Consider the following 24,261-nt stretch of genomic DNA (forward strand, 5'->3'; position numbering starts at 1 on the left):
ATTACACCACATCACCACCTCACTACACTACATTACACTACATTACACCACACTACACTACAATACACCACACTACACTACATTACATACACCACAATACACTCCCCACACTACACCACCCCACTACACTACACCACTACACTACATTACACCACACCACATTCAAATCAAATGTATTTATATAGCCCTTCGTACATCAGCTGATATCTCAAAGTGCTGTACAGAAACCCAGCCTAAAACTCCAAACAGCAAGCAATGCAGGTGTAGAAGCACGGTGGCTAGGAAAAACTCCCTAGAAAGGTCAAAACCTATGAAGAAACCTAGAGAGGAACCAGGCTATGTGGGGTGGCCAGTCCTCTTCTGGCTGTGCCGGGTGGAGATTATAATAGAACATGGCCAAGATGTTCAAATGTTCATAAATGACCAGCAAGGTCAAATAATAATAATCACAGGCAGAACAGTTGAAACTGGAGCAGCAGCACGGCCAGGTGGACTGGGGACAGCAAGGAGTCATCATGTCAGGTAGTCCTGAGGCATGGTCCTAGAGCTCAGGCCCTCCGAGAGAGAGAAAGAAAGAGAGAACAAGAGAATTAGATATAGCATACTTAAATTCACACAGGACACCGGATAGGACAGGAGAAGTACTCCAGATACAACAAACTGACCCTAGCCCCCCGACACATAAACTACTGCAGCATAAATACTGGAGGCTGAGACAGGATGGGTCAGGAGACACTGTGGCCCCATCCGATGACACCCCTGGACAGGGCCAAAGAGGAAGGATATAACCCCACCCACTTTGCCAAAGCACAGCCCCCACACCACTAGAGGGATATCTTCAACCACCAACTTACCATCCTGAGACAAGGCCGAGTATAGCCCACAAAGATCTCCGCCACGGCACAACCCAAGGGGGGGCAGGAAGATCACATCAGTGACTCAACCCACTCAAGTGACGCACCCCTCCTAGGGACGGTATGAAAGAGCCCTAGTAAGCCACATCACCACCTCACTACACTACATTACACTATATTACACCACACTACACTACAATACACTACACCACACTAACCACCCCACTACACCACACTACACTACATTATACCACACCACACCCCACCACACTACACTACACAACCCCAGTACACTAAATTACAACACACTACACTACAAAACACCACAATACATTACACCACAATACGCTACATTACACTACACCACACTACACTTCCCCACACTACACCACTGCATTACACCACAACATTACACCACAACATTACACCACACTACATTATATTACACTACACCACACTACATTACACCACATTACACTACACTACATTACATTACACCACACCACACGCCATTACACTACACTACACCATACCAAACTACACTACACCACATCAAACTACAGCACACTACACCACATTACACTACAATACACCACACTACATTACATTACATTACAACACACTACATTACATATGCCACACTACACCACCACACTACATTACACTACATTATACCACACCACAACACATGACATTACACTACACTACATCACATTACATTACATTACACTACTCTACACCACATTACACTACATTGTACTACACCACTCTACATTACACTACACTATTTTACACCACACTACACTACACCACTCTACATTACACCACACTACACTACACCACACCACACCACTCTACATTACACTATACCACACTAACCACCCCACTACACCACACTACACCACACCATACCACACTACACTACATTACACTACACCACACTACACTACACCACACCACACTACACTACACCACACCACACTACACCACCCCACTACACTACATTACACTACACTACAGTACTACACTTAATTACACTACACCACACTACACCACCCAAATACACTACACTACACCACACTACACTACACAACCCCAGTACACTAAATTACACCACACTACACTACAAAACACCACAATACACCACTACACTACACTACATGACATTACACTACACTACATTACATTACACCACACCACACGCCATTACACCACACTACTCTACACCATACCACCACACTACACTACACTACACCACACTACATTACATTACATTACACCATGCCACACCACACTACACTACACTACATTACACTACACCACAAAACACTACTCTACACCACCCCACACTACACTACACCACACTACACTACCCCACTACACTACATTACACCACATTACACTACACTACAGTACTAAACTAAATTACACTACACCACACTACACTACACAACACCACACTACACTACTCTAAACCACACCACACTACACTACACCACCCCATTACACTACATTACACCATATTACACCACACCAGCCTATACCAATCTTAATATAATGATGGGGTTTTCTCAACCTGCTCAAACCCCTTGGTCATGACTAGGGGATCACACTTTAAACAGAAAAACCTTAAAATCAATACACTACTCTCCACTACACTACATTACACTACACTACACCACACTACACCAGATTACACTACATTGCACTACACCACTCTACATTACACAACACTATTTTACACCACACTACACTACATTACACTACACCACTCTACATTACATTACACCACTCTACATTACACCACACTACACTACAATACACCACACTACACTGCATTACACTACACTACAATACACCCCACTACACTATACTGCATTACACAACACTACACTACACTACACCACACCACACATCCCCACACTACACCACCCCATTACACTACACCACACTACACTACATTACACCACACCACACCACACTACACTACAAAACACCAAAATACATTACACCACACTACACTATATTACACTACACTACATCACATTACATTACACTACACTACATCACATTACATTACATAACACGACACTAAATTACACCACACTACAAAACACCACAATACATTACACCACAATACACTACATTACACTACACCACACTAACCACCCCACTACACCACACTACACTACATTATACCACACCATACCACATTACCCTACACCACACTACACTACATTACATACTACATTACACTACACCACACTACACCACCCCACTACACAACCTCAGTACACTACATTATACCACACTACACTACAATACACCACAATACATTACACCACACTACATTACACTACACCACATTACACTACACCAAACTACACTTCCCCACATGACACCACATCATTACAACACACTACATTATATTACACTACACCACATTACATTACACTACATTACATTACACCCCACCACACTAACCACCACACTACACTACACCACACTACACTACACCACACCACTCTACATTACACTACATTACACTAAACCACACTAACCAACCACACTAACCACACTACATCACATTACATTACATTACACTACTCTACACCACATTACACTACATTGCACTACACCACTCTGCATTACACGCCACTATTTTACACCACACTACACCACACTACATTATACTACACCACTCTACATTACACTACACTACATTACACCACACTACTCTACATTACACTACACCACACTAACCACCCCCCTACACTACACTACACCACACCACACCACTCTACATTACACTACACCACACTAACCACCCCACTACACCACACTACACTACATTACACCACGCCACACCACACTACATTACACTACATTACACTACACCACAATACACCACTCCACACCACACTACACTCCACTACAAGTGGGTGGGGTTATATCCTTCCTGTTTGGCCCTGTCCGGGGGTGTCCTCGGATGGGTCCACAGTGTCTCCTGACCCCTCCTGTCTCAGCCTCCAGTATTTATGCTGCAGTAGTTTATGTGTCGGGGGGCTAGGGTCAGTTTGTTATATCTGGAGTACTTCTCCTGTCCTATTCGGTGTCCTGTGTGAATCTAAGTGTGCGTTCTCTAATTCTCTCCTTCTCTCTTTCTTTCTCTCTCTCGGAGGACCTGAGCCCTAGGACCATGCCCCAGGATTACCTGACAGGATGACTCCTTGCTGTCCCCAGTCCACCTGGCCGTGCTGCTGCTCCAGTTTCAACTGTTCTGCCTTATTATTATACGACCATGCTGGTCATTTATGAACATTTGAACATCTTGGCCATGTTCTGTTATAATCTCCACCCGGCACAGCCAGAAGAGGACTGGCCACCCCACATAGCCTGGTTCCTCTCTAGGTTTCTTCCTAGGTTTTGGCCTTTCTAGGGAGTTTTTCCTAGCCACCGTGCTTCTACACCTGCATTGCTTGCTGTTTGGGGTTTTAGGCTGGGTTTCTGTACAGCACTTTGAGATATCAGCTGATGTACGAAGGGCTATATAAATACATTTGATTTGATTTGATTTGACTACACCACACTACACTACACTACATTACATTACACTACAGTACTACACTAAATTAAACTACACCACAATACACTACATTACACTACACCACAATACACCACTCTAAACCACACTACACTACACCACCCCATTACACTACATTACACCATATTACACCACACAACACTACAATACACTACACTACACTACATAACACTACTCTCCACTACACTAAATTACACTACATTACACTACTCTCCACTACACTAAATTACACTACTCTCCACTACACTACATTACACCACACTACAATACACCCCACTACACCACACTACACTGCATTACACCACACAACACCACACTACACCACACAACACAACACTACACTACACCACCCACTGCTCTACTTTACACTACATTACACTACAGTACTACACTAAATTACAATACACCACACTACACAACACCACACTACACTACTCTAAACCACACCACACTACACTACACCAACCCATTACACTACCATACACCACATTACACCACACTACACTACAATACACTACACTACATAACACTACTCTCCACTACACTAAATTACACTACATTACACTAAATTACGCTACATTACACTACTCTCCACTACACTAAATTCTACTACATTACACTACTCTCCACTACACTCCATTACACTACACTACAATACACCACACTACACTATACTACATTACACCACACTACACTACACCACACCCCACATCCCCAAACTACACTACACTACACCACCCCACACTACATTACATTACATTACACCACACCACACCACACTACATGACATTACACTACACTACATTACATTACATTAAACTACTCTACACCACATTACACTACATTGCACTACACAACTCTACACAACTCTACACTACATTACACCACACTACATTACACTACACCACAATACATTACATGACACTACATTACACCACACTACACTACATGGCACTACACTACATTACACTACACCACACTACAACACCCAACTACACTACACCACACTACACTACATTACACCACACCACATCACCACCTCACTACACTACATTACACTATATTACACCACACTACACTACAATACACCACACTACACTACATTACATACACCACAATACACTCCCCACACTACACCACCCCACTACACTACACCACTACACTACATTACACCACACCACATTCAAATCAAATCAAATGTATTTATATAGCCCTTCGTACATCCGCTGATATCTCAAAGTGCTGTACAGAAACCCAGCCTAAAACCCCAAACAGCAAGCAATGCAGGTGTAGAAGCACGGAGGCTAGGAAAAACTCCCTAGAAATGCCAAAACCTAGGAAGAAACCTAGAGAGGAACCAGGCTATGTGGGGTGGCCAGTCCTCTTCTGGCTGTGCCGGGTGGAGATTATTATAGAACATGGCCAAGATGTTCAAATGTTCATAAATGACCAGCATGGTCAAATAATAATAATCACAGGCAGAACAGTTGAAACGGGAGCAGCAGCACGGCCAGGTGGACTGGGGACAGCAAGGAGTCATCATGTCAGGTAGTCCTGAGGCATGGTCCTAGAGCTCAGGCCCTCCGAGAGAGAGAAAGAAAGAGAGAACAAGAGAATTAGATATAGCATACTTAAATTCACACAGGACACCGGATAGGACAGGAGAAGTACTCCAGATATAACAAACTGACCCTAGCCCCCCGACACATAAACTACTGCAGCATAAATACTGGAGGCTGAGACAGGAGGGGTCAGGAGACACTGTGGCCCCATCCGATGACACCCCCGGACAGGGCCAAAGAGGAAGGATATAACCCCACCCACTTTGCCAAAGCACAGCCCCCACACCACTAGAGGGATATCTTCAACCACCAACTTACCATCCTGAGACAAGGCCGAGTATAGCCCACAAAGATCTCCGCCACGGCACAACCCAAGGGGGGGCAGGAAGATCACATCAGTGACTCAACCCACTCAAGTGATGCACCCCTCCTAGGGACGGTATGAAAGAGCCCTAGTAGGCCACATCACCACCTCACTACACTACTTTACACTATATTACACCACACTACACTACAATACACTACACCACACTAACCACCCCACTACACCACACTACACTACATTATACCACACCACACCACACTACACTACACTAACCACCCCACTACACCACACTACACCACACCATACCACACTACACTACATTACACTACACTACACTACACTACACCACACCACACTACACTACACCACATCACATTACACCACACCACACTACACCACCCCACTACACTACATTGCACTACACTACAGTACTACACTTAATTACACTACACTACACCACACTGCACTACACCACCTCATTACACTTCACTACACTACTAGCATCGAATAGCGATATGCAACTTTTCAGGGAAGTTAGAAACCAATATATACAGTCAGTTAGGAAAGCAAAGGCTAGCTCTTTCAAACAGAAATTTACATCCTGTAGCACAAATTCCCAAAAGTTTTGGGACACTGTAAAGTCCATGGAGAATAAGAGCACCTCCTCCCAGCTGCCCACTGCACTGAGGCTAGGAAACACTGTCACCACCGATAAATCCAGGATAACCGAGAAATTCAATAAGCATTTCTCTACAGCTTGCCATGCTTTCCACCTGGCTAACTACCCCGACCAAGCTGATGTTCTGAAAGAGTTGCCATGCTTTCCACCTGGCTAACTACCCCGGCCAAGCTGATGTTCTGAAAGAGTTGCCATGCTTTCCACCTGGCTAACTACCCCGGCCCAAGCTGATGTTCTGAAAGAGTTGCCATGCTTTCCACCTGGCTAACTACCCCGGGCCAAGCTGATGTTCTGAAAGAGTTGCCATGCTTTCCACCTGGCTAACTACCCCGGCCAAGCTGATGTTCTGAAAGAGTTGCCATGCTTTCCACCTGGCTAACTACCCCGGCCAAGCTGATGTTCTGAAAGAGTTGCCATGCTTTCCACCTGGCTAACTACCCCGGCCAAGCTGATGTTCTGAAAGAGTTGCCATGCTTTCCGCCTGGCTAACTACCCTGGCCAAGCTGATGTTCTGAAAGAGTTGCCATGCTTTCCGCCTGGCTAACTACCCCGGCCAAGCTGATGTTCTGAAAGAGTTGCCATGCTTTCCACCTGGCTAACTACCCCGGCCAAGCTGATGTTCTGAAAGAGGTGCCATGCTTTCCACCTGGCTAACTACCCCGGCCAAGCTGATGTTCTGAAAGAGTTGCCATGCTTTCCACCTGGCTAACTACCCCGGCCAAGCTGATGTTCTGAAAGAGTTGCCATGCTTTCCACCTGGCTAACTACCCCGGCCAAGCTGATGTTCTGAAAGAGTTGCCATGCTTTCCACCTGGCTAACTACCCCAACCAAGCTGATGTTCTGAAAGAGTTGCAAAATCTGGACCCCTACAAAGCAGCAGGGTTAGACAATCTGTACCCTCTCTTTCTAAAATTATCCGCCGCAATTGTTGTAAACCCTATTACTAGCCTGTTCAACCTCTCTTTCGTATTGTCTGAGATCCCTAAAGATTGGAAAGCGGCCGCGGTCATCCCCGTCTTCAAAGAGGGTGACACTCTAGACCCAAACTGTTATAGACCTATATCCATCCTGCCCTGCCTTTCTAAAGTCTTCGAAAGCCAAGTTAACAAACAGATCACTGACCATTTCAAATCCCACCATACCTTCTCCGCTATGCAATCTGGTTTCAGAGCTGGTCATGTGTGTACCTCAGCCATGCTCAAAGTCCTAAACGATATCATAACCGCCATCGATAAAAGACAGTACTGTACAGCTGTATTCATTGACATGGCTAAGGCTTTCAACTCTGTCAATCACCGCATTCTTATTGGCAGACTCAACAGCTTTGGTTTCTCTAATGACTGCCTCGCCTGGTTCTCAGATAGAGTTCAGCGTGTCAAATCGGAGTTCATGTTGTCCGAACCTCTTGGCAGTCTCTATGGGGGTGCCACAGGGTTCAATTCTCGGGCCGACTCTTTTCTCTGTACATATAAATGATGTCGCTCTTGCTGCTGGTGATTCTCTGATCCACCTCTACGCAGACGACACCATTATGTATACTTCTGGCTCTTCTTTGGACACTTTGTTAATTAACAAACCTCCAGACGAGCTTCAATGCCGTACAACACTCCTTCCGTGGCCTCAAACTGCTCTTAAATAGTAAAACTAAATGCATGCTCTTCAACCGATCGCTGCCAGCACCCGCCCGACTAGTATCACTACTCTGGACGGTTCTGACTTAGAATATGTGGACAACTACAAATACCTAGGTGTCTGGTTAGACTGTAAACTCTCCTTCCAGACTCACATTAAGCATCTCCAATCCAAAATTAAATCTAGAATCGGATTCCTATTTCGCAACAAAGCCTCCTTCACTCATGCTGCTAAACATATCCTCGTAAAACTGACTATCCTACCAATCCTTGATTTTGGCGACGTCATCTACAAAATAGCCTCCAACACTCTACTCAGCAAATGAGATGTAGTCTATCACAGTGCCATCCGTTTTGTCACCAAAGCCCCATATACTACCCACCACTGTGACCTGTATGCTCTCGTTGGCTGGCTCTCGTTTCATATTCGTCGTCAAACCCACTGGCTCTAGTTCATCTATAAGTCTTTGCTAGTTAAAGCCTCACCTTATCTCAGCTCACTGGTCACCAAGCAACACCCACCCGTAACACACGCTCCAGCAGGTATATTTCACTGATCATCCCCAAAGCCAACTCCTACAACTACACTACACTACATTACATTACACTACACTACACTACACTAGACTACACTACATTACACTACACTACATTACTCTCCACTACACTAAATTACACTACATTACACTACTCTCCACTACACTACATTACACCACACCACATCACATTACATTACACTACATCACACTACACTGCACCACACTACGTCACATTACATTACATTACACCACACTACACTACACCACCGTGCATTACACTACACTGCACTGCACTACACTGCACTACATCACATGACATTACACTACATTACACTGCACTACAGTATACCATACTACATTACACTACACTAATACAGATTACACTACACTACACCACACCACCCTACATTACACTACATTACACTACTCTACATTATACTACACTACACCACACTACATTACACTACACTACAGTACACTACAACACAATACATTACACTACACTACACTGCATTACAGTATACTTCACTACATTACACCAGGTGAGTTAGACAGCTATTACTTGTTGTTATGTGAATGTGGTTTCTTTATAATCCTAAATGTATCATTAGTGTATCTAAATGATAAGGAATCAAACGGTTACAGGAAAGGGTGTGAGTCATTTCCTGGTATTGAAATGCTGCTTGGTACTTAGTGGCCAAGTGAAAACCAATAGGTCTGTACAAACATACTCTCCTGTTCACAATCACAACCTTAGACACATCAAGACTCACTTCTACATTTCTTTATCTGATTGCCCTGGAAAAACAATCAACCTGTGCTGGGTGGTTTATGACTAATGTGTTTTGTGTTTCCCCCAAAACGTCTACATGCTGCTGCTGCAGGTCTGTGTTTTCCCTGAGACTACCTTGACCTGGCCGGCCTGATTCGAACGAAACAGGAAAAGGACCTTGAGCTTGCTGTCGCAATACAGAGTAAGCGGGAAAGACAGGGAAAGAGATAAGATATATTAATTTATTGTAAGTGATTGAAATTCCTCCAAACCAGCTAAATATTTCCTTTTCCTGCTTCAATTCAATCAAGACTCATACCCAACATGCTCTACCCCAAACGAACATAGGTTTACATCACGTAGTTATTGTTGTGTACTGTAATTGCTCTTCCTGAGTTCATGTTTTGCTTTATCCGTGTATTGACTGGAAGTCATGAGGCGGCACCAGGAACCAGACATCTGAGAGATAACACAACGTGACCCGAAGGCCTAATCAGACACTAACAGTACCATAACGGCTATAGAGTACAACAGAGACTCTCAGTACCATAGACCGGCATTAACCTGTCTAGACACTGATCAGTCATTAAACTATGGGTGGGGTCAGCCACTGATGATGACTACTTATGTAATCATGTTTATCAATCCCTGTCAATGGTCTGTTATCATGCTTCCTCCTGCCTATAAGAGTTCCTGTGATATTACAACTAAAAGAGGGAGGAGAGAGAGAGAGAGAGAGAGAGAGAGAGAGAGAGAGAGAGAGAGAGAGAGAGAGAGAGAGAGAGAGAGAGAGAGAGAATGTTGTGATGTCACTGCAGCCCCCTCATATCCAGTACACAAAGGGGCAGGGGATCATCATAGCCAGCATACCGACTCTGCTACACAGACTACTCTACTGCTCACTCACTCACACAGACTCAGACACACACAGACTCAGACACACACACACACGTCACCCAGATACAGTCAGTCACAGTGTAACTCACACCAGGACCAGGCTTGCTCATTTTTCAGGCTGGGCCGTCACAGTAAGTAAAGTACGCTTGATTTCTCAGGGTTTCTCCTCCTCTCTACGTTCTTCTCCTTATAACTCGCTCGCTATTCTTTCTCTTACTTTCTTGTTCTTGTCTGAGTTCATCCCACTCTCACAACCCCTCTCTGTCAGTTATAGTAAAACAGGCTCTGTTTGAAAACTCAACAAAATAAATACTTCTCCCTTAGTATGCAACACACATCGTCTTTCTCTCTCCATTCTGTCCTTTTGCCTCTGCTCTGGCATTCTCTCTATGTGAACAGTGACGATGGTAAACCCTAAATGTATTTGCATGCTGGCATAGATTCAAAACTCCCCGCTTTGTGTTTCTGTGTGTTACAGACATCTGTTCCTGTTAGTCTCTAGTTACACCAGTGCATGTCTTTATGTTGTGTATCAATGTTGTTATAATGAGGTTATAACAATATTTTAATCACTGTAAGATTAGATTCCTGCAGTGCTTTATTTAGTGGTATTCCATATATGATAGTAATTGTTGTTGCAACTGTTCTGTCTCCACTGATGTCCTGTGACTGTGTGAATGTACAATACGTGTTTGTTGGTAGTTTGGTGGTCTGGCCCTCTGTGTTGAGACATATACAAGGAGACTTATTGATCATTATCTCATTCCCTTGCTGATCATGTTTTAAAAACAATATGAGTATAAGTAAGGTAAGAGGGTAGGTGACCATGAGCCTTAGGAGGGGGGATACATAGATCTGGTTATCTCTCTGTCTCTTCTGTTTTTGTCATGAGATATAGCTGGTTATCTCTCTGTCTCTTCTGTGTTGGTCATGAGAGATAGCTGGTTATCTCTCTGTCTCTTCTGTGTTGGTCATGAGAGATAGCTGGTTATCTCTCTGTCTCTTCTGTCTTGGTCATGAGAGATAGCTGGTTATCTCTCTGTCTCTTCTGTCTTGGTCATGAGAGATAGCTGGTTATCTCTCTGTCTCTTCTGTCTTGGTCATGAGAGATAGCTGGTTATCTCTCTGTCTCTTCTGTCTTGGTCATGAGAGATGCAAAGTCTCTTCCACCCCTTTTCTCTCTCTGTTTCTGTGTTTCCCTCTCTTTCTCTTCCTGTCTCTAAAAAAGTATAAACAGTGCCAGCATACTCTCTTTTTTTCTCCCTCCCTTTCTAAATCAAAAGGATGGAAATAATGTCAGGTTTATGTGTGTCTCTCTCTCTATTGACATGAAATGCCGTTCTGTCACCCAGCTGGGTTGTTCTCTGGTCTCTGTTTACCTTCAAATGTTTAAAAGCAGTAGGGCAGCTCTCTGTGAGGGGGTAGTAGAGGGAGTGGACACACATTTACTCACATACACACACACAAATACACACACACACACACACACACACACAAACACACACACAAACCTACAATTGTGTTGGTGGACAGCCAAAAAGGGAAAAGCTGTGAAGAAAGGCAAACGATGTAATCATATATATATACTCTCTACTGCTCTAGAGTACCAGCAAGGAATCAGTGACCATCCACCCTCCCAGCAGAAGCCATATAATATTACTGAGGGAACGTCTGAGAAGTTGCAAGAGAACTCTTCAGCATTTTGGAATTTGGACTGTACCAGATCCACCAGACGTTGGGATTTAAAGCCCTCTGTTGAACCAGGCCGGAAACAGCATTTTAGACAGTCCCAACAGCACCAGAGGAAGGAGGTTAATCTAGGATCAGACAGTATGCTGGCTCAGATCCTACAGGAGATGTGGGTGGACCCAGAGGTTCTGGAGGCCCTGAGTGAAGACCAGAAGAGAATCTTGTTCCTGAAGATGAGAGAGGAGCAGGTCAGACGCTGGAAAGAGAGGGAGGAGAAGGACGAGAGAGAGAGGAGATCCAGGGAACACGCCAGGTCTAAGAAAGGTACAGCACACACACACACGCACACGCACACACGCACACACGTACACACACACACACACCGGTGCTAGTGAGTACAGAATAAATGCAGGTAATTTACTGTAAACTAGAGTATACTTCAGAACACGCCCCTGTTGTTAGGGTAAGGGTAAGAGGAGTTAGGAGTGTCTATTTTATCATTTAGGATTTCCTTTCCCTGGGTGGTCACACCCACCTCTGCCCCCCTCTGATTCCTCTCCTCTCTCTGCCTCCTCTCCTCTCTCTGTCTCCTCTCCTCTTTCTGCCTCCTCTCCTCTCTCTGCCTCCTCTCCTCTCTCTGCCTCCTCTCCTCTCTCTGTCTCCTCTCCTCTATCTACCTCCTCTCCTCTCTCTGGCTCCTCTCCTCTCTCTACCTCCTCTCCTCTCTCTACCTCCTCTCCTCTCTCTGCCTCCTCTCCTCTCTCTGTCTCCTCTCCTCTCTCTACCTCCTCTCCTCTCTCTACCTACTCTCCTCTCTCTGCCTCCTCTCCTCTCTCTGCCTCCTCTCCTCTATCTACCTCCTCTCCTCTCTCTGCCTCCTCTCCTCTCTCTGCTTCCTCTCCTCTGCCTGCACAGAATGATCTGTCCTCAGATTCAACACACCAAAGGGCCTAAAGTGTAGGCCAGGGAGAGAGGAAAACCTTTCAAATATAGAAAGAGAAAGAGGGAACAGGAGGGGGGAATGAAAGATGTGGAGGTAGGGGGAGAGAAAGGGAGATCGGAAGTATGAGGGGAAAAGAGTGAGGACAGGAATAGAAAGAGGCAGAGAGAGAGAGAGAAAGGGAGAGAAAGAGACAGGGAGAGAGAGAGACAGAGAGAGACATGGAGAGAAAGAGACAGGGAGAGAGAGACTGTGAGAGAAATAGACAGGGAGAGAAAGAGACTGGGAGAGAGAGACAGGGAGAGAGAGACTTGGAGAGAAAGAGACAGGGAGAGAAAAAGACAGGGAGAGAAAGAGGCAGGGAGAGAGAGACAGGGAGAGAGAGACTGGGAGAGAAAGAGACAGGGAGAGAAAGAGACAGGGAGAGAAAGAGACAGGGAGAGAAAGAGGCAGGGAGAGAGAGACAGGGAGAGAGAGACTGGGAGAGAAAGAGACAGGGAGAGAAAGAGGCAGGGATAGAAAGAGGCAGGGAGAGAGAGACAGGGAGAGAGAGACAGGGAGAGAAAGAGGCAGGGAGAGAGAGAGACAGGAAGAGAGAGACTGGGAGAGAGAAAGAGACCTGGAGAGAGAAAGAGGCAATGAGTAATTGAGCATGCTTGAGCACCCACTCCACTATTCTGAGAAACACAACCCTGAAACCACACTCTTATCTACAGAGAGAGGCCTTCAGATCAGGCCTAGTTCCACCACTCTCACTAACCCATATCTCTCTCTTTTCCATTCTATCCCCCTCTCTGTCTCTCTTTTACCCATTCTATTCCTCTCTCCCCCTGTCCCTTTCTCTATCTGATAGGATATAGAATATAGAATCTCCATTGGTACTAATAGAACAGTATAGTGTAGTACCCAGCCCTCTTATCAGAGCTCTATAATCAGAAACACAGCGGCAGCGATTGATTCATTCCACATGCCTGCCTGCCCGGCAGATTGAATAGGAGTGAATAGAATTGAGTAAGCCCTGTGGTTTGGTGAGGCTCGCTGCTTTTAGCCCTGAATACCTCGTTACCTCTATGTCTTTCCAATCTGTGCTCTGTGTCACCTGAGTGTGTGTGTGTGTGTGTGTGTGTGTGTGTGTGTGTGTGTGTGTGTGTGTGTGTGTGTGTGTGTGTGTGTGTGTGTGTGTGTGTGTGTGTGTGTGTGTGTGTGTGTGTGTGTGTGTGTGTGCGTGCGTGCGTGTGCGCGTGCGTGCGTGTGTGTGTGTGTCATCTTAGTAGCAGAAGGTCAGGCCAGGTCATCTCTTAACACCTGGTGTCAAACTGACCAGCAGAACAGAGTGTTGAGCATCAAACACTTCACCATTCTTCTCACAGGCCCTATGGCCCAGAAAGACTCTCCTTATGTAAGATACTAAATGTCACACATGCACGAGCAGATATACGTAGGCACACACATATAGGGAAGGATGCAGGCGCCCACACATATAGGGAAGGATGCAGGCGTGCACACACATATAGGGAAGGATGCAGGCGCACACACACATATAGGGAAGGATGCAGGCGCACACACACATATAGGGAAGGATGCAGGCGCCCACACACATATAGGGAAGGATGCAGGCGCCCACACACATATAGGGAAGGATGCAGGCGCACACACACATATAGGGAAGGATGCAGGCGCCCACACACATATAGGGAAGGATGCAGGCGCCCACACACATATAGGGAAGGATGCAGGCGCCCACACACATATAGGGAAGGATGCAGGCGCCCACACACATATAGGGAAGGATGCAGGCGCACACACACATATAGGGAAGGATGCAGGCGCACACACACATATAGGGAAGGATGCAGGCGCACACACACATATAGGGAAGGATGCAGGCGCACACACACATATAGGGAAGGATGCAGGCAGACAAACACATATAGGGAAGGATGCAGGCGCCCACACACATATAGGGAAGGATGCAGGCGCACACACACATATAGTGAAGGATGCAGGCGCACACACACATATAGGGAAGGATGCAGGCGCACACACACATATAGGGAAGGATGCAGGCACACACACATATAGGGAAGGATGCAGGCACACACACATATAGGGAAGGATGCAGGTACACACACATATAGGGAAGGATGCAGGCGCACACACACATATAGGGAAGGATGCAGGCGCACACACACATATAGGGAAGGATGCAGGCGCACACACACATATAGGGAAGGATGCAGGCACACACACACATATAGGGAAGGATGCAGGCGCACACACACATATAGGGAAGGATGCAGGCGCACACACACATATAGGGAAGGATGCAGGCGCACACACACATATAGGGAAGGATGCAGGCGCACACACACATATAGGGAAGGATGCAGGCACACACACATATAGGGAAGGATGCAGGCACACACACATATAGGGAAGGATGCAGGTACACACACATATAGGGAAGGATGCAGGTACACACACATATAGGGAAGGATGCAGGCGCACACACACATATAGGGAAGGATGCAGGCGCACACACACATATAGGGAAGGATGCAGGCGCACACACATATAGGGAAGGATGCAGGCACACACACATATAGGGAAGGATGCAGGTACACACACATATAGGGAAGGATGCAGGTACACACACATATAGGGAAGGATGCAGGCACACACACACATATAGGGAAGGATGCAGGCACACACACACATATAGGGAAGGATGCAGGCGCCCACACACATATAGGGAAGGATGCAGGTACACACACACATATAGGAAAGGATGCAGGTACACACACACATATAGGGAAGGATGCAGACACACACACACATATAGGGAAGGATGCAGACACACACACACATATAGGGAAGGATGCAGGCGCCCACACACATATAGGGAAGGATGCAGACACACACACACATATAGGGAAGGATGCAGGCGCCCACACACATATAGGGAAGGATGCAGGTACACACACACATATAGGGAAGGATGCAGGTACACACACACATATAGGGAAGGATGCAGGCACACACACATATAGGGAAGGATGCAGGCGCCCACACACATATAGGGAAGGATGCAGGCGCCCACACACATATAGGGAAGGATGCAGACACACAGGTTGTGGTCCATCCTGTAGGTTGTGGTCCATCCTGTAGGTTGTGGTCCATCCTGTAGGTTGTGGTCCATCCTGTAGGTTGTGGTCCATCCTGTAGGTTGTGGTCCATCCTGTAGGTTGTGGTCCATCCTGTAGGTTGGGTTGTGGTCCATCCTGTAGGTTGTGGTCCATCCTGTAGGTTGTGGTCCATCCTGTAGAGGCTTAAAAAATCCATCACATATTTCCAAGGTGATTTGCTTCCACACCTTTCCCTTATTACAGAGGCTTATTTTCAATTATCTCAACTGAAATTAATGAATTGAAATGGGTCTTTTTTTCAAATTTAGGCTAGTAGCCTGTTCATGTGTATCGTGTTCATATCACTGTAATGGTGACCTGGCTGTAACTAGAGACTAGAGGTTGTAACTAGAGACAGGTTGAATCCCACTTATGACACCAATTAGCACAGGTCTAAGGTCAGATCGGAGTGATTACTGGAAGGTGAAGACCATAGTCTAGTGTGTCAGTAAGGGGGTTTTCACACTTGGTCCCTTTCAGACAATTTTTGTGAATTCAGTTGTGGTTCGCTTAATGTGCAGTGTGAACACTCCAAAGGAACTCAGACCCCTTAAGAGTCCCCAAAGCAAACCAAACTGAGACCATCTCGAGAGGTGGTCTGAGTTTGGTTCACTTGAATTCCGAGTTCCGGTTCCCTTTTTTTAGGGCAATGTGAACACAAAGCTCCCCAGGTTCGCTTGTCACAAAAGAGACAAGATGATAATGTCTAGTTTCGCTGAAAAAGTGTGTGCTGTTTTTGGATATTGATTTGCGATTGTCAAGGATGCACAGAAATTCCCCAAAATGTGTGGAGTTTTGTACCGACACGACGTTCAGATTATTTGTTTGAAATATGTCATCTATAGGCTGAGAGCTTCACATACTGATTATTCGATTTTGGGCTTTGAATAGTGTGAGAAGACAATAGGGTACAAAATCAATACTAGCTCTTAAAGGGGGTACAATTTTCAATTACATCATTATTAAATCTGCAGTTATTCTTCGGCTATTTATTTTGGTACCAATAATATTTACATGTTAATATTATCTTTTGATTATAATAATGATGTCTAATAACTACATGCAATCTATTAGCTTCCGATAAGACAGAATTTTATTTATTTATTTTTTATTTTACCTTTATTTAACCAGGTAGGCAAGTTGAGAACAAGTTCTCATTTACAATTGCGACCTGGCCAAGATAAAGCAAAGCAGTTCGACAGATAAAACGACACAGAGTTACACATGGAGTAAAAACAAACATACAGTCAATAATGCAGTATAAACAAGTCTATATACAATGTGAGCAAATGAGGTGAGAAGGGAGGTAAAGGCAAAAAAGGCCATGATGGCAAAGTAAATACAATATAGCAAGTAAAATACTGGAATGGTAGTTTTGCAATGGAAGAATGTGCAAAGTAGAAATAAAAAAATAATGGGGTGCAAAGGAGCAAAATAAATAAATAAATTAAAATTAAATACAGTTGGGAAAGAGGTAGTTGTTTGGGCTAAATTATAGGTGGGCTATGTACAGGTGCAGTAATCTGTGAGCTGCTCTGACAGTTGGTGCTTAAAGCTAGTGAGGGAGATAAGTGTTTCCAGTTTCAGAGATTTTTGTAGTTCGTTCCAGTCATTGGCAGCAGAGAACTGGAAGGAGAGGCGGCCAAAGAAAGAATTGGTTTTGGGGGTGACTAGAGAGATATACCTGCTGGAGCGTGTGCTACAGGTGGGAGATGCTATGGTGACCAGCGAGCTGAGATAAGGGGGGACTTTACCTAGCAGGGTCTTGTAGATGACATGGAGCCAGTGGGTTTGGCGACGAGTATGAAGCGAGGGCCAGCCAACGAGAGCGTACAGGTCGCAATGGTGGGTAGTATATGGGGCTTTGGTGATAAAACGGATTGCACTGTGATAGACTGCATCCAATTTGTTGAGTAGGGTATTGGAGGCTATTTTGTAAATGACATCGCCAAAGTCGAGGATTGGTAGGATGGTCAGTTTTACAAGGGTATGTTTGGCAGCATGAGTGAAGGATGCTTTGTTGCGAAATAGGAAGCCAATTCTAGATTTAACTTTGGATTGGACATGTTTGATATGGGTCTGGAAGGAGAGTTTACAGTCTAACCAGACACCTAAGTATTTGTAGTTGTCCACGTATTCTAAGTCAGAGCCGTCCAGAGTAGTGATGTTGGACAGGCGGGTAGGTGCAGGTAGCGATCGGTTGAAGAGCATGCATTTAGTTTTACTTGTATTTAAGAGCAATTGGAGGCCACGGAAGGAGAGTTGTATGGCATTGAAGCTTGCCTGGAGGGTTGTTAACACAGTGTCCAAAGAAGGGCCGGAAGTATACAGAATGGTGTCGTCTGCGTAGAGGTGGATCAGGGACTCACCAGCAGCAAGAGCGACCTCATTGATGTATACAGAGAAGAGAGTCGGTCCAAGAATTGAACCCTGTGGCACCCCCATAGAGACTGCCAGAGGTCCGGACAGCAGACCCTCCGATTTGACACACTGAACTCTATCAGAGAAGTAGTTGGTGAACCAGGCGAGGCAATCATTTGAGAAACCAAGGCTGTCGAGTCTGCCGATGAGGATATGGTGATTGACAGAGTCGAAAGCCTTGGCCAGATCAATGAATACGGCTGCACAGTAATGTTTCTTATCGATGGCGGTTAAGATATCGTTTAGGACCTTGAGCGTGGCTGAGGTGCACCCATGACCAGCTCTGAAACCGGATTGCATAGCAGAGAAGGTATGGTGAGATTCGAAATGGTCGGTAATCTGTTTGTTGACTTGGCTTTCGAAGACCTTAGAAAGGCACGGTAGGATAGATATAGGTCTGTAGCAGTTTGGGTCAAGAGTGTCCCCCCCTTTGAAGAGGGGGATGACCGCAGCTGCTTTCCAATCTTTTGGAATCTCAGACGACACGAAAGAGAGGTTGAACAGGCTAGTAATAGGGGTGGCAACAATTTCGGCAGATAATTTTAGAAAGAAAGGGTCCAGATTGTCTAGCCCGGCTGATTTGTAGGGGTCCAGATTTTGCAGCTCTTTCAGAACATCAGCTGAATGGATTTGGGAGAAGGAGAAATGGGGAAGGCTTGGGCGAGTTGCTGTTGGGGGTGCAGTGCTGTTGTCCGGGGTAGGAGTAGCCAGGTGGAAAGCATGGCCAGCCGTAGAAAAATGCTTATTGAAATTCTCAATTATGGTGGATTTATCAGTGGTGACAGTGTTTCCTATCTTCAGTGCAGTGGGCAGCTGGGAGGAGGTGTTCTTATTCTCCATGGACTTTACAGTGTCCCAGAACTTTTTTGAGTTACTGTTGCAGGAAGCAAATTTCTGCTTGAAAAAGCTAGCCTTGGCTTTTCTAACTGCCTGTGTATAATGATTTCTAGCTTCCCTGAACAGCTGCATATCACGGGGGCTGTTCGATGCTAATGCAGAACGCCATAGGATGTTTTTGTGTTGGTTAAGGGCAGTCAGGTCTGGGGAGAACCAAGGGCTATATCTGTTCCTGGTTCTAAATTTCTTAAATGGGGCATGTTTATTTAAGATGGTTAGGAAGGCATTTAAAAAAAATATCCAGGCAGAATGGCTTGTCTTATACCCAGAGTGCATTGAGTAAATGTTGGAAAAAGATCTTGGTTCCTTTCTAAACATAGCAATGTGAATGCAAAGAGAACTCAGACCACAAAATAGGTGAACAGTGAACTGGCAAAATAGTTGAGTCCTCATTCAAAGGAGAGGACAGTGTGAATACAAAGACAACTAAGTTCTCTTGCTTCTTTACATTTTGACCTCAGAGTTCACTTTAAAGAGGACTGAGATCGGGTTCTTTTAAAGAGGACTGAGATCGGGTTCTTTTAAAGAGGACTGAGATCGGGTTCTTTTAAAGAGGACTATATGTGAAAACACCCTAAGGCAGTGTTTGTGTAGATCCTATACACTGGACAATAGATAAAACTAGGCTACTGCAGACGTCAGTGACATGTTTGTTCACTGATAAGACAACAGCACCATCTGCTGGGCTGGAACCAGTACGACAACCAGACTCCATGATGAACTCTGACAATGGATCTAAAATAGTGATAGGTTTGAAAAGTTACCTTCTATTGTATTATCTGTGATAATTACACAGTGTGGCATTCAATGTGTCTGTGTGTTTCTTTGTCTCCTCAGGTCACAGTAAGAGCGTGTGCTGGCTGTTGGGTCGTGATGGGGATGTGAGTGTGAGCGTGATCGGAGAGGTGGATGAATTTAGATCCTCCAAACTCCTCCAGACCCTTCGTACCAACACCAGACTACAGAGTACAAACATTAACAACCTAGTGGTTGATATCCATACTGTGTCTCTACTGACAGACAGAGAGAACCACCAAACCAGCTCAAAATCAGCCATACTGATGCAACTCAGCGTAAGTGTGTGTGTGTGTGTGTGTGTGTGTGTGTGTGTGTGTGTGTGTGTGTGTGTGTGTGTGTGTGTGTGCGTGTGTGTGTGCGTGTGTGTGTGTGTGTGTGTGTGTGTGTGTGTGTGTGTGTGTGTGTGTGTGTGTGTGTGTGTGTGTGTGTGTGTGTGTTTGCGTTTGCATGAGACACAGAAAGAGAGGGAAAGAGAAAGATATCAGCTCTACCATACAGGATGTAGCTCACCATTCTTCTTCTATTTCCAGGAAGACTCAGACGGGTCTAAGGACTCTGAGGAGGACCAGTACACAGGCAGTGCTGAGGTCGACCCAAAGGACACCAGGGAGGACAGCATCGACAGTGTGTCAGGCTACAGCACAGATGACCTAAAGGACTGGGGCCTCTGCTACAGGCCCCAGTGCAACAACATCAGCCTCTGTCTCCAACCCCAGCTGTCAGCCAGAGAAAAGGCCTGCCCACAGAGCAGAAGAGGTGAGAGAGAAAGAGCGATAGAGAGAGAGAGTGTTTTTTGTGTGTACATAAGTGTGTGTGTATGACATACTCTACACTCGATTCAAGCTCATTGACTTAACATATATTTTTACAATCCTTTCCCTCTCTATCTCTCTAGTGGTGGTCAGTCATGAAGAGGAGAGCCCAGCATTTGGTGGTCGGGTGGCCCAGCTCAGGAGAGCATTTGCCACGTCCTCTCCCACCGCCAGGCCCTGTGTGGCCACCAAACCCTTTCACCTGTAGCTAGCAGCCAAACCTTCCCTCAGGTAACACCAGGGTCACCTCCAGTCAACCAACCACACAGAAGAGGTACTGCCCACTTGACGGGCTCATATGAATACCAGGTACAAGTGACCTACGGACAGACACTCACCTGAGGAACGGTGCTGAGAAATAGGAGCTCCAAACTTAGCCGAGTTAAAGGTGGACATGCACGGCTGAGTGGGAGGAATGCTTGGCGCTGGTATTCTGGTGAAACGGCTCCCTTTAAAGGTTCCTGGAGACTGCATGGTAGTCATACAGTTCTACCTCTCCTTGAAGCTAAATACACAAGAGGTTTGGACATGGCTAACACAAGAGCTATTTCTACATATGTACAAGAGGTTTGGACATGGCTAAAACATGAGCTATTTCTACGTATGTACAAGAGGTTTGGACATGGCTAACACAAGAGCTATTTCTACATATGTACAAGAGGTTTGTATCTGATTTGTACATGGGGTGGAGGAAAAGATTTAGCTTCACGTTTCTTATCATGAATTATGTAAAAAAAGAAAAAGCCCAGCTGTAATAAGGGGCGTGGTATGTTTGGGCTATAGGTCAAACCATTCTGTCATGTTTTTAGTTGCCTGATCTTTTGCTTTGTTAGTTGTTGTTATCTAATGGTCTAACCTCGTAGATTTTCTGGTCATATTCTGTTTGGAATATTTGCGCTCTAACTACATTTGTTTGAGGAGGTTATTTCAATATTGTGTGTGAAACATGCTTGTGCAATACACAAATGATTTTGACCTGTTGTCTTCTAATTCAGCTGAATAAAAATGTGGAAGAAATGTGCGAGGGTGTTTAAGATAGAGAGAGAGGACTAATAAAGAGAGAGAGAGGAATAATAAAGAGAGAGAGGGGATTAATAAAGAGAGAGAGAGGAATAATAAAGAGAGAGCGGGGATTAATAAAGAGAGAGAGGGGATTAATAAAGAGAGAGAGGGGATTAATAAAGAGAGAGAGAGGATTAATAAAGAGAGAGAGGGGATTAATAAAGAGAGAGAGGGGATTAATAAAGAGAGAGAGGGGATTAATAAAGAGAGAGAGGGGATTAATAAAGAGAGAGAGGATTAATAAAGAGAGAGAGGATTAATAAAGAGAGAGAGGGGATTAATAAAGAGAGAGAGAGGATTAATAAAGAGAGAGGACTAATAAAGAGAGAGAGGTTTAATAAAGAGAGAGAGGATTAATAAAGAGAGAGAGGATTAATAGAGAGAGGATTAATAAAGAGAGAGAGAGGATTAATAAAGAGAGAGAGAGGATTAATAGAGAGAGAGGATTAATAAAGAGAGAGAGGATTAATAAAGAGAGAGAGGATTAATAGAGAGAGGACTAATAAAGAGAGAGAGAGGATTAATAAAGAGAGAGAGGACTAATAAAGAGAGAGAGAGGATTAATAAAGAGAGAGAGAGGATTAATAGAGAGAGAGAGGATTAATAAAGAGAGAGAGAGGACTAATAAAGAGAGAGAGGACTAATAAAGAGAGAGAGAGGATTAATAGAGAGAGAGGATTAATAGAGAGAGAGGATTAATAAAGAGAGAGATGATAAATAAAGAGAGAGAGGATTAATAAAGAGAGAGAGGATTAATAGAGAGAGGATTAATACAGAGAGAGAGAGAGGATTAATAAAGAGAGAGAGGATTAATAAAGAGAAAGAGGATTAATAAAGAGAGAGAGAGGATTAATAAAGAGAGAGAGGGGATTAATAAGAGAGAGAGAGGATTAATAAAGAGAGAGAGGACTAATAAAGAGAGAGAGGATTAATAAAGAGAGAGAGGATTAATAAAGAGAGAGAGGATTAATAAAGAGAGAGAGAGGATTAATAAAGAGAGACAGAGGATTACTAAAGAGAGGGAGAGGATTAATAAAGAGAGAGAGAGGACTAATAAAGAGAGAGAGAGGATTAATAGAGAGAGAGGATTAATAAAGAGAGAGAGGATTAATAAAGAGAGAGAGGATTAATAGAGAGAGGACTAATAAAGAGAGAGAGAGGATTAATAAAGAAAGAGAGAGGATTAATAGAGAGAGAGAGGATTAATAAAGAGAGAGAGAGGACTAATAAAGAGAGAGAGGACTAATAAAGAGAGAGAGAGGATAATAAAGAGAGAGAGGATTAATAAAGAGAGAGAGAGGATTAATAGAGAGAGAGGATTAATAAAGAGAGAGATGATAAATAAAGAGAGAGAGGATTAATAAAGAGAGAGAGGATTAATAGAGAGAGAATTAATACAGAGAGAGAGAGGATTAATAAAGAGAGAGAGGATTAATAAAGAGAAAGAGGATTAATAAAGAGAGAGAGGTTTAATAAAGAGAGAGAGAGGATTAATAAAGAGAGAGAGAGGATTAATAAAGAGAGAGAGGACTAATAAAGAGAGAGAGGTTTAATAAAGACAGAGAGGATTAATAAAGAGAGAGAGGATTAATA

The 24,261-nt window shown here is 44.5% G+C and overlaps 1 protein-coding gene across 1 annotated transcript; it reads left to right on the top strand.

Annotated features, from left to right (window-relative positions):
* The first annotated feature begins 10,800 nt into the window (after nucleotides 1-10,800).
* LOC116353571 (uncharacterized) lies at nucleotides 10,801-22,623 on the top strand. The gene is made up of 5 exons (XM_031789775.1): nucleotides 10,801-10,995; nucleotides 12,467-12,877; nucleotides 20,834-21,069; nucleotides 21,325-21,550; nucleotides 21,690-22,623. Exons 2-5 carry the CDS (start codon nucleotides 12,697-12,699, stop codon nucleotides 21,812-21,814), a joined length of 768 nt encoding a protein of 255 aa, XP_031645635.1. The 5' UTR covers nucleotides 10,801-10,995; nucleotides 12,467-12,696; the 3' UTR covers nucleotides 21,815-22,623.
* Nucleotides 22,624-24,261: the final 1,638 nt, after the last annotated feature.

Source organism: Oncorhynchus kisutch, linkage group LG15 (assembly GCF_002021735.2).
Source record: "Oncorhynchus kisutch isolate 150728-3 linkage group LG15, Okis_V2, whole genome shotgun sequence".
Taxonomy (NCBI): domain Eukaryota; kingdom Metazoa; phylum Chordata; class Actinopteri; order Salmoniformes; family Salmonidae; genus Oncorhynchus; species Oncorhynchus kisutch.